The sequence below is a fragment of the Globicephala melas genome, chromosome 14 (assembly GCF_963455315.2).
Source record: "Globicephala melas chromosome 14, mGloMel1.2, whole genome shotgun sequence".
NCBI classification, from domain to species: domain Eukaryota; kingdom Metazoa; phylum Chordata; class Mammalia; order Artiodactyla; family Delphinidae; genus Globicephala; species Globicephala melas.
The window spans coordinates 67,627,501-67,642,854 of NC_083327.1; the positions used below are offsets into that span (position 1 = coordinate 67,627,501).

Sequence of the window (15,354 nt, forward strand, 5' to 3'; positions counted from 1 at the left end):
TTAGTATGGATAAAAATCACTGAAGGGACTTAATGAAAATATAGAATTCTTTCTCCGAGATTCTGATTCTTTAGGTCCAGAGTGCAGTTCATTAATTCTTTAATTCATTCAACAAATATTTATTGAGCTCCAGTTGTGTACCAATATTATATATTGGGGGTACAGCATCATATAAGACAAAACATTTGGGGATGTTTTCAAGGAACTTCCTTAAAGGCTACTTTTTTTTTTTTTTTTGCGGTACGCGGGCCTCTCACTGTTGTGGCCTCTCCCGTTGCGGAGCACAGGCTCCGGACGCGCAGGCTCCGGACACGCAGGCTCAGCGGCCATGGCTCACAGGCCCAGCCGCTCGGCGGCATGTGGGATCTTCCCGGACCGGGGCACGAACCCGCGTCCCCTGCATCGACAGGTGGACTCTCAACCACTGCGCCACCAGGAGAGCCCCAAGGCTACATTTTTAACAAGTACCCCATCAGTAATTCTGATGTAAGTGGAACAGGGACTGTACATTAAGAAATGATGGCAGGGTGTTGAAGAATTCTAAATATGGCAGTAGTACAGTCAGATTCAAGTTTTAGAAAATCACTTTGCATATAAAAGATGGATTGGAAAGGTGTGAGACCAGAAACAAAGGAGAGTTAGGAAGCTGTTAAACCTGTTCGAGAGCATTAATAATCTGGGTCTGAATGAAGACAGTGGTAGAGAAGTGGACTAAAGTGGCAAAGTTTAGAAAATATTTCTGAAATAGAATCAGAATAGAAGGGTTTGGTGGTCTTTTGTATGGGAGTGAAGTTAATAGATTATTTTCAAACCCTTATTGGCATTATTAACCTAGTAAAATAGTTATACTGAAGGATTTTCATCCATTAAGGCACTAAGTGATGGTTTTAGAAAACCAAATTCGTAATATGGGAAGGCTAGAAGATATTTTGCTTTACCAGCAGTGTTCTGAAAGGAAACGTCAAAACATTTTACATTTATTCTTTGAGATATTTAGTGAATGTTTTCATTATTCATAAATAAAGTCATAGCTAAAGAAGAAAACTTAAAGCTCATATAATCCCAGCCTTTCATTTTATGAAGAAATTTAGACCCAGAGAGAGGAAAGACTTGCTTAAAGTTACCTGCCTAGTTGGTGCCACAGCCATCAGTATGTACTCTCTTCTGGGCCAAACTTCAGGCAGCAAGTCAGGTGTATCCTGAACTCCACATTTTAGGTAATGAATTCTCTGCCTTCATTCTTACTTCTGTAGGGAAACAAATCAGACAAAATCAGAATTTATGAATTTTGCAAATGAGAGCCTGGGTAAATTAGTCCTTGTATAGGAATTTACTTCAGTGCTAACTCGAGGAAAATAATGGATTATGGGATTTTAGCCTAATGCCTTGTATCAGTTTGCTAGGGCTGCCATAACGAAGTACCACAAACTGAGTTGCTTAAGCAACAGAAATGTATTGTCTCTCAATTTTGGAGGCCAGAAATCCAAGATCGATGTGTTGGCAGGATTTGTTCCGTCTCAGGGCTTTAAGAGAGGATCTGTTCCAGGCCCTTCTCCTTGGCTTGTAGATAGCTTTCTCCTCCCTGTGTCTTTACATCATCTTTCCTGTACACATGTCTATGTCCAAATTTCCCGTTCTTATAAGAACACCAGTCGTACTGGATTAGGCCCACCTTAGTGACCTCCTTTTAACTTGATTATCTCTGCAAAGACCCTATCTCCAAATGTCACTTTCTGAAGTACTAGAGCTTCAACATGTTAATTTGGGCTAGGATACTCTTCAACCCATAATAATTTATCTTTTAGCTTTAGTAAGAATATACTACATTTACCAAATTAAACACAGTACAGTTAGTTGACCCTTGAACAAAACAGGTTTGAACTGCACAGGGCCACTTACACAATACATTTGACCTTTGAACAACTCAGATTTGCACTGTGCAAGGCCACTTATATGCAGACTTTTTTCAGTAAATACTGCAGCACAACAGATCCTCGGTTGAATCCAAGGGCACAGAACTATGAATTGAGCCCACTGTAAAGTTACAAGCAGATTTTCCACTTCTGGAGGGAGTGTTCTGCACCCCTAACCCTGGAGTCGTTCAGAGGTCAACTGTAGTTCCTAAAGTGTTTTTGTCAGACACCGTTGAAAATCTAATGAAAGCAGTGGACGTTCTCCCCAGGAAAACACATAGACCAATCAAATTTACTATTATTCCAGAAAATTCTTAACTATACAAGGGGTGTCATTGCAGCATTTCATTTTACGCTATTATTATTATTTGAGAAATAATAATCATTTTACACATAACTTTTAGCCATCTGTTGTGCAAATAAAATAGAAGCAATTCATTTAGAAGTAGTTATTATCTAAGAGTTGCCTGTCAAAGGGTTACTTCGTGAAACATAAGTCAGTTGCTTCATTCTGTTAGTATTATGGCACTGTCTTCAGTTTATTGAGGATGAATTACAAGAAAGGTAGCTCTGAAGACATTTATATGAATTTTTATTTATTCTTTAAGGAGATTGTAATACATTTTTTGCATCTAGACCTAACAGCAGTCACACTTTATTTCTAATTATTTGTAGCACATACTCTTTCAATGTCTTTTTAAGACATATAACATGTTATCAGTTCATCTGTATTGCTTACATTAGTGAAAATAATTCAGGATACGTGTTTGCTTTGCAGTTCTTAGTGGGCTTCCTCCTTCCCACCTGTGACAAACAGACCAAATCCAGTTATTTCGGTCATGTACAATTCTTATGTTCTTTCTTGTTATATTGGAGGCTACAGACAGTTGGAGGTAGGTGAGGATTAGTTATTCTCCTACAGCCTTGTTGCCAGGTTATCATGAAACAAATTCTGGCTCACATTAAAACATCTATTATCAAGGATAGATAAAACAGTATCATAACTTGTTCTATAAGCTCATTGAAATCCCATTGTCCTTTCTTTGTGCTACAACAGCACCATGCATAAACGATTTACCCAAAGCAAATGCAACAGTATTCTAGATGTAGGATTCTGCTGGCCATGTGGTTAACCCTCTTGACTAAGAATCCTTCGAACTAGCAGCTGAGGATCCGAGACTAAGCCATTCCTAAGGGTTAAGGACTTTCTCGTATATTCTTGTTCAAATGAATATTACTAAAATGTTTCAGCTAACCCAGTATCTTAAACACCAGTCATTTAATCTGTGAAAAGCCATTTCTGATATTCATTTTGCTAGGTTAGTTGAAATGCTTAAACCTTGAACTATGGCTTTTGATCAAATGCTAACTAACCACGCTGGAGTGTTAACATTCCCAGTCAGGACAACTGAATGCCTATAAGGTATGACCAAAATGTGCACATTTTATATTATACTGTCTATACTGAAATGTGTTAAAGTAAATTACAGGCTGTAAGACCCCACCTATATTTTTATATCATAGTGTCATAATTTAGGAATTTTTGTACCCTTTTCACCTTCCCTTTTTCACTTAAGTTTCTAGTTTTAGATGTCTGCTTGACAACCTACCTTCCTTTTATTCTTCCTTTTAAATTTTTTCTTATATTTTTAAAAAGTATTATATTTTGGTTGAAGAAAATGTGTAAACCATAGAGAAGCAAGAAGAAGGAAAAAAATCACCTGCTATCCCACTATTTAGCAATGATCATTGTTTAATATATGTAAGAAATTAAAATCCATCTGTTGTCATATATGTTTATTTACATTAAAAAGCAAAACTTCTAGGATCTTATTTTATCCTCTAACACTATAACATGGATGTTTCCTTAAGTCATTAACTATTTAGCAATGTAGTTTTTAATAGCTACGTAAGAGTCCATTGTATGGCTAGACCATAATGTATTTAAACAGTTCCCTTTTGCTGGACATTTAGAATATCTCCAGTTCACTATTAAAGGCATTGCCTTACTTTGTAGATTTAATTCCTTTCTGTTTCTTTAGACCTAGTCTTTATGTACCCATCTATCATTGGCTTTTAAAATGCCAGTCTCCTTTTCCTTCTCTTCAGGTTGCAATTCTTATACAGTTCTTTAATTTAGGTTCTTAAACGTTGTAATTTTTAGCTTTTCACTAATATAAGCCTCATATTTGGATAAAGTGGGTTAAAAATACTGTTTAGAATTTTTAATACTCTAATTAACTGCATTGATATACTAGTTTTAAAAAATAATTTTAGGAATATACATCCTGGGGAAATATGGACAGAAGAAAATCAGAGAAATACAAGAAAGGGAGGCTGCAGAATACATTGCCCAAGCACGACGACAATATCATTTTGAAAGTAACCAGAGGACTTGCAATATGACAGGTAAGACAAAGAGAACTATTTATACATGTATAAAGTTGCTTGATGATTTATATTAATTTGCATACCTCCAGGACCAAAGTTAGAGGAAAAGGCAAAAATGCTAAATCTAGCAAGTATTTACATGATTTAACTGAAATACATCGTTTAATGTGGATTTGGAAAATCAATGTAAATTAATATGCAACATAGATGCTTGTTCATTCATTTTATTTATTCATTCAGCAAATACTCAACAGTACTCAGCACTGGGGAAACAGAAGGTGAACAATTTGGTCAATTTTGTGAAAAAACAAAAACCTGACCTTCAGAGTTTATTCACTAGTGAGAGAAGAAGATGATAAACAACAGATAAATGACTTTAGGCAGTGATGACTGCTTACAAGAGAATGAGCTGTGTGAGGGGTGGGGTGCTCTTTAAGGTGGGGCAACCAGGAGTCAGACCTCTTTAAGGAAGTGACATTTGAGGAGAAATTAAATGATACAATGGAGGGAGCCATACAAAATGCTTGTGGTGGGAACAAGCTTGGCATATTTGAGAAATAGCGAAAAAGGCTGTGTAGTTAGAGTAGCATGAGCAATGGAAGAAGAGTGATAGGAGACAGGGCTGCAGGAGTGGGCCTGATGCCATTGGGCCATGTATGTCATAGTAAAGAATTTCTTACATTAACAAGGCACCTAGAGACCTGTAAGTCTAACACAATAGTATACACTCAGGGTTAATCAGTGGTAATAATTTAATCTCCAGAGCTAGAAACCTACTGGGAGGATGCTATAACAAAATCAGCTGCCCATATTTGAAGAAAACAAGGTGTTACGTTATAATTGGCATAACTCCTTGAAGAATGAGTTCTCAAATCCATGTCAAACTTGTTTTTCTTTGTTATTGTTTGAAGCTTAATGCTTTTCTACCATTTCTTTCAAGAACAATTAATTTAGAAAAAAATTTATAAAGGTAGGTTCTCTTTGTTCAATTTTAAAAGTAGAATATTTTTTCAAGGTTGGAAGAACTTTGTTTTTAGTTCAGTCTCATTTGATAAAGAGGCTGGGATTAAGAAGGTTAAGAGACACATTGCATTTCAGCTGGAGTATGATTTTTTTTTTTTTTTTTTTTTTGTCTGTGCCATGCGGCATGCGGGATCTTAGTTCCCCTACCTGGGATTGAACACGTGCCCCCTGTATTGGGAGCGCAGAGTCTTAACCACTGGACTGCCAGGGAAGTCCCATGATTTTTAATGTTTGAAATAATAATACTTCAATCTATAAAGCAAAAATTAATCATAAATGCTGTGTAAAATGGCAACTCAGATAAGGTACAGTAAGTAAGAGCACAGGCTCAAGGGTGAGGCAGATCTGGTTCCGTTCCTAGTTTTGCCTTGTAATATCTGTGTGTCTTTGGGCAAATCTAAATCTAGTTCTTTCCTCTATAAAATGATCATCATAAAACCCACTTCATAAATGTTTTATGAGAATGCAGTAATTCATATAAAGTGCTTGGTACATAATAAATACTCAGTAACATAACTTTTTAAAAATTACACAATTCTTTAAATCAATATTTAGCATTCAATGTAGTGGTACTACCAAGGACATTTTAATGAATTTTTAAAGAATAAGAGCAGTCCATTTCTTTTTTTTCTTTTCTTTTTGTTTAATTGAATGAAAAATTATTTAGTGCTTTACAGTTTTCAAAAGTTTCACATACATGATTTCATATAATCCCAAAATAATCCTTTTTTTTTCCTACCCCTGTACTGCCCCTGCCCCTTCCCTCTCCCCACTGTTAACCACTAGTTTAAGAACAGTTCATTTCCAGTTATTATTCAAATTTTCAAAAAATGAAAAATGCTGACTTCTGGGATCTCAAAATACATCTTAGTTTGACATGGACCCTTGTGTCAGTTTAGGTGCTCTGGGAAGCACAGCTAAGATGGGATTAGATGTGCAGGAGACTGACTGGGGGGAACACCCATGCAGAATAAAGAGGAGGGAGGAGAAGTAAGCAAGGAAAGCCTTTAGACCACCATACAGGTCTGATAGTTGTGAATAGAATGGGCAGAGGAAGGAAGGTTAGGTAAGAAGAGTCTCTGAGTACAGCACGGTTTTAAGAAAGTTTTGGCAGGCCAGTCGGGAGTCCTCAAGCCTAAGTTCCCTGGTAGAGGATCCCTCAGGATCGGGCCTGCTTTAGTATCCCCACCAAGCACTGTCATTGGCTGAGAGCGGTGTAGATCCAGAGGGGTGGCAGCTGGAGCTGACAGCTAATTATGCTTCTCCCAGCAGAAGATGCGAGCGGCACATTTCCATGACCATCACACCCCTCAGATGAATGCATAGCTGATACAGGCAGTTAGAACTAAAATATGGTGCCCACTAAGAGCCAAAGTATAGGTTCACTGAAAAGATTTCCAGATTAGCTTTCTGATATGTATTGATAATGGGGTTACAAATCATATAATTAAATTTCTATTCTTTTGAATAAGATGTAATGGACATACTAGAAAAATTTAGTACTTTTAGGTAAATATAATCAGTTTTTTAACCCAAGAAGTTGGCCCCAACTTGAAAGATAGTATCTAATGGAATGCTTCTGTGCCCTGCCCATTGTCTCTACCATCTTCATGATTTTACTAAGGATTTGGGAGAAGTGCTTATTAAATTTACACATGACACAACGCTTGGATGCATAACTGACACCACAAATGAAGTTTTGGGATGCAAAATAGTCTAGTCCCGTTTAAGTGCTAGACTGGGATAAAAGAATTGTTCTGCATTAAAAGTCAATTGTACTGATACAGAATTATCCAAGCTTGCTTAAAAACAGGAGGTATGAGGAAAGATTGGGAATTCTAGTTGAACATAAGCTTGTTATGAACCAGAGTATGATGTGACTTCTGGAAATACTAATTTAATCTTAGACTGAAGTAATAAAGTCTGTGGTTCAGCTCAAAGGTAGTTATAACATGCTCTGTGGTAGTCAGAGCAGAGGTCCATTTCTGCCTGTCACATGTTAAGAAGATACAAACTGGCATGTGTCAGAAGAAGCCAAGTAAGGATAATAATAAAAAGAGCTAACACTTGCTGAGCATTTCCATGTGTAAAGAAGCACTGTTCTAATGCCTTTTATCCTTAATCCTTACAACAGTCTTGTAAGGTAGATCCACTGACATCCCCAGTTTACAGATGAGGAAACTGAGGCACAGAGAAGTTAAATAATTTGCTCAGGGTCACACAGATTCAAGGCTGGTGAAGGGTTGTCCTGTGATTTGTGGTTGGACTGGGGGTGTTTATCATGGAGACCAGGTGGCTAAAGCAAGACATGAAAGCTGTATTCAACTCAATACAGAAACATATTTGTTCAGTGTTAGTACAGATGGCTAGAAGAGAAGAATAGCCTTGTCTTTGATTGAGTATGCTGAAGTGGAAAGTCAGAAGCTCTTATCTCTCAGGAGAATTATTGAAGAGATTCCTCTTAAATCATGTTGTCATACCACATAATCTTTAAAGTTCCCTACTACTTTTTCTGAATTTAGGACTCTAGTGTTGCTTTCTCTTGGTAAGATAAAATACCGTGTTTAGGCTAGATATATATACCACGGACACTAAGAGAGAAACCACGTTTTACATTGACTGAGCTGCTACTTTAGTTAGTGGTCTAAACAACTTAGGTGATTTAATCATGTATCTTGAGGAAATGTGCTGAAGCTACACAATGCAGCACTGAAATAAATGTTTAGAGTAGGTTAAAAGCTGAATTTTCTATTGAAAAATAATAACATGGATCTTGTCATTAATATCTTGCCTTGTCAAGAAGTAAAAATCATACACTAAAGTTTTCCCTTTTAGAATATAGCATTTGTAATCTCTTGATATTTTTTCATTTTGTTGTCACTACTTCTTTAGTAGTTTTTAAATTTATGTATGTACATTTCACCAACATTTCTTATACCATGCATAGAGCCATAAATAAATAACTCCCGTAAATTACATGCAGTCTTTTTTTCCATAGAGTATTATATCTTATTGTATCTTCATGTTGGTATTCGAACAATAGCCATTGTCAAAACCAAAACTACAACTCGGCAGCTCTTAATCCCTAGCCTGATGCACTTTTGTCTAGGTCGTAACAAATGCCTGTTGCTTTGTAGTAGTTAAGAAATAAATGTTTTCTAAAATTAGAAATAAAATGTGAAGCAAGAAGTATAGCTAAAGACAAAAGATCATTTTATTGAATCAGAAATAAACATTTATTGTAAAAGATCTGGAAAAAAAAAAAAGAATTATCCATAGTCTGTAGCCCAAAGACCAACACTGTTAACATTTGGTAATAATTCTTCCCATTCTTTCTTCTACGTGTACTTGTTTGCATCACTATGATCATCACATGTATATGCATAATTTTGCTTCACATGAGCAGATAAATGATTTATTAGTATGTAACTGGTTTTTATTCTTAATAATAATTTGAAAGCCCTGACCTTCCTTACCAACCCTTGATAGTTGCTAGTCCTGTCATATAGCCTAAAACAATGTGCATTTCTCAGTGAAGGCAGTCCTATCACTTGTGACCTTTTTAATTTTCTGTTTGTATTATAGTGCTGTCCATGCTTCCAACACTGAGAGAGGCCTTAATGCAGCAACTCAATTCTGAGAGCCTTACAGCTCTGCTAAAAAACAGGTAAATGCAAGTTACAGCCATTCTCATGTATACATTGCACTGAAAATTTATAGAATGTAACTGAAATACTTTTCAAAAGTCTTTGTTTTCTTATTTTTCTTTCTATTTAGAGCTTATAATAAGCTCATTTAGAAAAAAATATTTACTTACGATATCATTTAATTAATATTTTGTCCATTTATTTATGTTCTACCTTGGTGTGCAAAGTATTTAGGGTGACAATATTTGTATGTATTCTGGTTTTCATATGAAGAGATCTTCTGTCACTCTGACACTTTTTCAGAAATTTAATTATGGAGTACTTAGGGAATGTGTTCCTGAACCAGATGTTGTGAAGCGACAGTAATGTTAAATATTAAATATTAACTCTTTAATATTCTTAAAGAGTTTACAGCGTACTAGCTAAAGCATGTGAACATACATTTTAAATAACTAAAGCATATGAACTGACATTTTATATCATTAACAAAATGAAGTACAAATATAACATGAACATATGATAATGATAATTTATCTTACCATGACAGTGTACTGTGTACAAAGCACTTTCATACATAGGACCTTGTATGTGGAGAGTAGTGTGTATTGGAGTATTGTAATTTAGTGTGATGCTATGTTAGTTTGAGAAGACTTCCAGAAGGAAATGGCTTCTTTTAATGAACAAGAAGGGGGGTGGAGGGGAATGGTTTCACTAAATATATTTTAATCATTGTGGCCTTATGGAAAGATATTCATTTTCCTTGTAATCATCCTCCAGTAGTCAGGGGAAAGAAAGTGCTCTTTCTGGGGTGTCTCTTTGTGCCAGGCCCAGTGCTAGATACATTACTCCCATTTAATTTCCACAGTATCCTTGTGAGGCAGATTTTTTTTTTAACATCTTTATTGGAGTATAATTGCTTTACAATGATGTGTTAGTTTCTGCTTTATAACAAAGTGAATCAGCTATACATATACATATATCCCCATATCTCCTCCTTCTTGCGTGTCCCTCCCACCCTCCCTATCCCACCCCTCTAGGTGGTCACAAAGCACCGAGCCGATCTCCCTGTGCTATGCGGCAGCTTCCCACTAGCTATCTATTTTACATTTGGTAGTGTATATATGTCCATGCCACTCTCTCACTTCGTCCCAGCTTACCCTTCCTCCTCCCCGTGTCCTCAAGTCCATTCTCTGCGTCTGCATCTTTATTCCTGTCCTGCCCCTATGTTCTTCATAACCATTTTTTTCTTTAAATTCCATATATATGTGTTAGCATACAGTATTTGTTTTTCTCTTTCTGACTTACTTCACTCTGTATGACAGACTCTAGGTCCATCCACCTCACTACAAATGACCCAATTTCGTTTCTTTTTATGGCTGAGTAATATTCCATTGTATATATGTGCCACATCTCCTTTATCCATTCATCTGTCTATGGACACTTAGGTTGCTTCTGAGGCAGATATTATTAACTCCATTTTGCAGATAGGAATTTAGTGCTCAGGCAGGTTACGCAGCCAGCTGGAAAATTTCTTTGAAGACATTTTCTGTGGTCAGACAATACCTCCCAAAATAACAGTGAATTTATATACAGTTGGTTTGTGTACTTTTTTTGGATGGGGGTATAAATTGTAATTTTTTTATTAGAAAACAAATATACAACTTGGAATGGATTCGAAGCAAATTGTGTCGTAACAGTTTTTAAGTGGCTAAAACAAAGTTTAAAAATCAAGTAACAGGGACTTCCCTGGTGGTCCAGTGGTTAAGAATCCGTCTTCCAACACAGGGGATGCAGGTTCAATCCCTGGTCAGCGAGCTAAGATCCCACACGCCATGGGGCAACTAAGCCTGCGCGTCGCAACTACTGAGCCTGCACACCACAACTACTGAGACTGCGCGCCACAACTAGAGAGAAAGCCCACACACACGCCACAACAAAGAGCCCACGCACTGCAACAAAAGATTCCACATGCTGCAGCTAAGACCCAACGCAGCCAACAATAAAAATAGATTTTAAAAAAATAAATAAAAATCAAGTAACAGTAAAAGAAAAATGTATGAGTACCTGGATAATACACCCGTTTTGCAATAGTGCAGCTTTTAAATACATATTATTGACTGTCCATAATCCACGCAAAGTTACAACTCTGCACTTCAACAACATGATGACAGTCCCTAAAGAAAACTACTTTAAAAAAGGCATAACCTAGATATTCCCTCATTCAACCAACTGATCAGGTTTTTTAATCTGATTAAAGTATAATGCTAGTGATAAGAATTTTTTCCTTAGTTTCATGATTCTTAGAGGCTGACACACTTTTACTACTACCTATGGATGTAAGGTTTGGTTTATAAATTAGTTCATGTGATTATATAAAGAAGAAACATATAGAAAAATAAATTTTAACTGCCTTAAGTTTTAGTCTTACTGAGAAGGCAAGACAAATGAAATAAGTGAATACACTTTTATAAAAGCAACACAGAAACACACACATTAAACATAAGTGGGATTCTTTCTTGGTAACCCTGTTTCCCGTAAGGCCCTACATTCCCTGTGTTTTGGAGGATTTAAGATAATTAAGATAAGGTCTCTTTCTCTCTAAGACTTTGTCATCCAAAGGAGGAATTAGATGAAATAAATTGTCATAATTCAAGACATACTATGGTTAGTCTGTGGTAAAAAGTAAAAGCAAAATGTGGGAGAAAATGTGGGAGGCTAGAGAGCAAAGGGATTAATGATGGGTAATCCTGGATAGCTTTAAAGAAAAGGCGTGAGCCCTCTTCTCTTTATAACACAGGAGAATTTTTTAAATTCTTGGAAGGGTAAGATGCACAACAGTTCTCCTCATTGCCTGTTTCCTCTTTAAACATCTCTGTGTTATTTTTTCTTTCCTTTCTTTTGATTTGAAATTACTATTTGCAGTTTGGGGGCTGGGGGAGGGGAGAATGTCCATTTGAGAAGTATTTGCATAAAGAGACGCCTGAGCCCTTACAAAGTGTGATTAAAGTAAGGCCTCCAATCCTATGACTGCTTTTGTATTGGTTTTCAATCAGCTCCGGCCTCATATAAGCCTGTCAAGCAAGTTAATTTTCTCCTTGAACTAATTGTGATAATAACTAATCAGAAATAAATGAAAGGTTTGATAGTCTTATTTTATCAGTTTTATAGTAGCAAATAAACAACACTGCCTTTAATATTTGGCATTCTTATTGATGATTGATAATGGCAGTGTAGTTTCAATGGCAAAGGATCTTAAACATCCTTCATCACAAGACAGGTAGAACACTTTGAAAGGATTAGTTTAATTCTTAAACATATTTTGGTAATATTAAAGAGTCTGATTGTATTTAACTTGAAGTTGGTTTCCATCAGACAAATCATTTGAAAGGAATCTTGGCCTAGAAAGTACTTTCCTCTGTTCTACATAGGTCTGGAATCAGAATCTTTAAAACAGATAAGGTGAATTTTTTTTTTTCATTTTTTGTAAATGTATATATTAAAAGTGATTACCACAGTCAAGCTAATTAACATATCCATCACCTCATGTAGTTACCATTTTTTTGGTGTGTGGTGAGAACACTTAACATCTATTCTCAGGAAATTTCAAGTATACGAAAGCATCATTATCAACTGTATTCACCGTGCTGTACATTAGGTCTCATAACTCAATTAAATCTACTTTTAAGTCTGATAGTGGTGAATGTCAACATGAAGAAATGTCCTGCATGGCTATAATTCGGTCCTGTCCCACCAAAATCATGCCCAGTAAGTACAGTTTCCAGACAGACACCCTAGTTTGCCCTTCCACAGCCTGCTGCTGTTGAGCACTTACTGTGTTAAAATTTTGGAACCACTGTTTTCTTATCTTGTTTCATTTAGAATTTCTATAAGAATCACTTTGAAATTTATCTTAGATAACATTCAAAAGAAGTGATTTACTTGCATTAAAATACCTAACCCTTGAATTGTGGTTGATTCCCAGTTTAATATGGGACTAAAATATGGTGTTCTGCCACAAGGCCTGAACAGTAGCGTAAGGTTGCATCAGGGCCTGGTAGGATTTTCTCCATATATCTACCACACTTGTGCCATCTAGGAAAGGGACACCTGAAACTCTACAGTCTCTCCAGTGCCAAAGAAAGATAAGAAGCTAGTAATATCCCACAATTGTAATGGTAACTCATTGTCTGATTATAATTATAAAGAATATGGGATTGTATTTTTTGTATCTTTGTGGTTTTTTAATTTGACTTTTCTAGTAATTCATTTTTATTTTATTTTACCAAACTGTTCATCTGTGACAGATTAGAAATAAGAAAAATACCTGGTCCTACCACAAAGGTGATTTGAAAAGCCCTGAACTTCATCCACATAGTATACACACACAGTGAGTGGAGTACTATGCCATGGTTTTGTTTTTTTTTTTTTTTTTTTTTGTGGTACGCGGGCCTCTCACTGTTGTGGCCTCTCCCGTTGCGGAGCACAGGCTCCGGAAGCGCAGGCTCAGCGGCCATGGCTCACGGGCCCAGCCGCTCTGCGGCATGTGGGATCCTCCCAGACCGGGGCACGAACCCGTGTCCCCAGCATCGGCAGGCGGACTCTCAACCACTGCGCCACCAGGGAAGCCCTATGCCATGGTTTTTAAAAAAAAAAAAAAACAACGATGGCTACTATCTCTATACTATTATGGAATGATCCCCAGGATATATTGTTATATTTTTTTAAAAGATAAAGGAAAATGTGTATAGAATGCCACCATTTATCTAAGGGGGCAGATATGAATATATATACATATTTGCCTATATAAAGGAAAACAATGGGAAGTTAAAGTATATTTTTTTAATAGTTACCTATGAAGAAGAAAAAGAATAAAGGTGGGTAGGAATGGACTTCTTTGAATATACTGTGTTGTATAAATTTGAGTTTGGAACCATATAAATATTTTACATATTTATAAAACTATGTTTAGTGTTTAAAAAGCAATGTTTAAAAAGTAATAGTAAAATAAATGAAATTAACCCAAATGCGTATCTAGTTGGTGTTGTAATCACAAAAAGAGAAGCTATGCCAAGTGACTTTAAAATAGAAATTTGAGGGCTTCCCTGGTGGCGCAGTGGTTGAGAATCTGCCTGCCAATGCAGGGGACACGGGTTCGAGCCCTGGTCTGGGAAGATCCCACATGCCGCGGAGCAGCTAGCCCCGTGAGCCACAATTACTGAGCCTGCGCGTCTGGAGCCTGTGCTCCGCAACGAGAGACGCCTCCATAGTGAGAGGCCTGCGCACCGCGATGAGGAGTGGCCCCCACTTGCCGCAACTAGAGAAAGCCTTCGCACAGAAAGACCCAACACAGCCATAAATTAATTAATTAATTAATTAAAAAAATAGAAATTTGGCTGTGTGTTTTTAGTGGGATATATACTCTTAGAGCATACAGAATTGAAAAAAAAAAACTTAAACTCTTTTCACTGTTGCTATTGCTATTCTGAGACTGTTGTTCATAGAGTGAGGGATGAAGCAAATTAGTAATTATGTTAGTTTCACTGATTTCTAGTGTGAGCAAAAAGAAATACAGATGTAAGAACAATGAGATTGTTAAAAAACCCAGTGGTCCTAATTTTGAATTAGAAGTATCAATATGAATTCATGATGTATTTTATCTCTTTGAATATATGTTCATATAAATAAATAAATACATACATATATTGATATTTACTAGCTTAGTCTACTGAAAAGGCTTAGAAATAATGACCTACCCAGTAGCAATGAACATCCTTAATCAAAGGATTAAGTCTCAGACTACCATTTTCCACTACTAGGAACCAGGACTCTCAGAGAAATGGATGATTTCAGGTTTGCAGCAAGAATTGAACAAGATGAACCCAGAACAGCTTTTTATGTCAGAGAGCAAGGAAGTTGTCAAAGACTAAAAGGGGTCGTGTCAAAAGGACTTCGGAACTAACCTGAATAGTCCCACAATAGTTAAAGATGGGCAGTTTGAACATCAGTAAGGATAATAGCTACAGTGGGTAGAAACACATCAAACACACATTTAAATGCATGTGTTTGTAATGATACTTGTAAACAAAAAATACTTCATTACTTACCTTTGAAGAGTTATAGAACCTACTGCATTATTTATAAAACAGTAAATAAGGGAAAGAAATAAATATTCCTGCTTTTCCTGTATGATTTTATAATATGCATATGCTCAGAAGGAGGAGAAAGACTGGAAGGATATACACCAGGATACTATGAAAATGGTTGTTATTATCAGTTACTGAAATTACAGTTGTTTTTACTATATTTTATGGGCTTTGTTTTCTGCAGTTATCCTGTGATAAAATATAATTAAGTATAGAGCTGTAAAGTTCAAAGTTTTC

At 36.3% G+C, this 15,354-nt stretch overlaps 2 protein-coding genes across 2 annotated transcripts in view; one reads left to right on the forward strand and one right to left on the reverse strand.

Moving 5' to 3' along the window:
* PEX3 (peroxisomal biogenesis factor 3) overlaps positions 1-15,354 on the forward strand; it is a 37,127-nt gene that overhangs the window by 4,195 nt on the left and 17,578 nt on the right. Inside the window, exons 2-3 of the mRNA XM_060283627.1 lie at positions 4,191-4,322; positions 8,913-8,994. Coding sequence (XP_060139610.1) covers positions 4,191-4,322; positions 8,913-8,994 — 214 coding nt within the window. The remainder of the gene's footprint in view (positions 1-4,190; positions 4,323-8,912; positions 8,995-15,354) is intronic.
* FUCA2 (alpha-L-fucosidase 2) overlaps positions 1,125-15,354 on the reverse strand; it is a 57,657-nt gene continuing 43,427 nt past the window's right edge. The window contains exon 9 of the transcript XR_004038757.2: positions 1,125-1,247. The gene's annotated coding sequence lies outside the window, so the exon portion shown is untranslated. The remainder of the gene's footprint in view (positions 1,248-15,354) is intronic.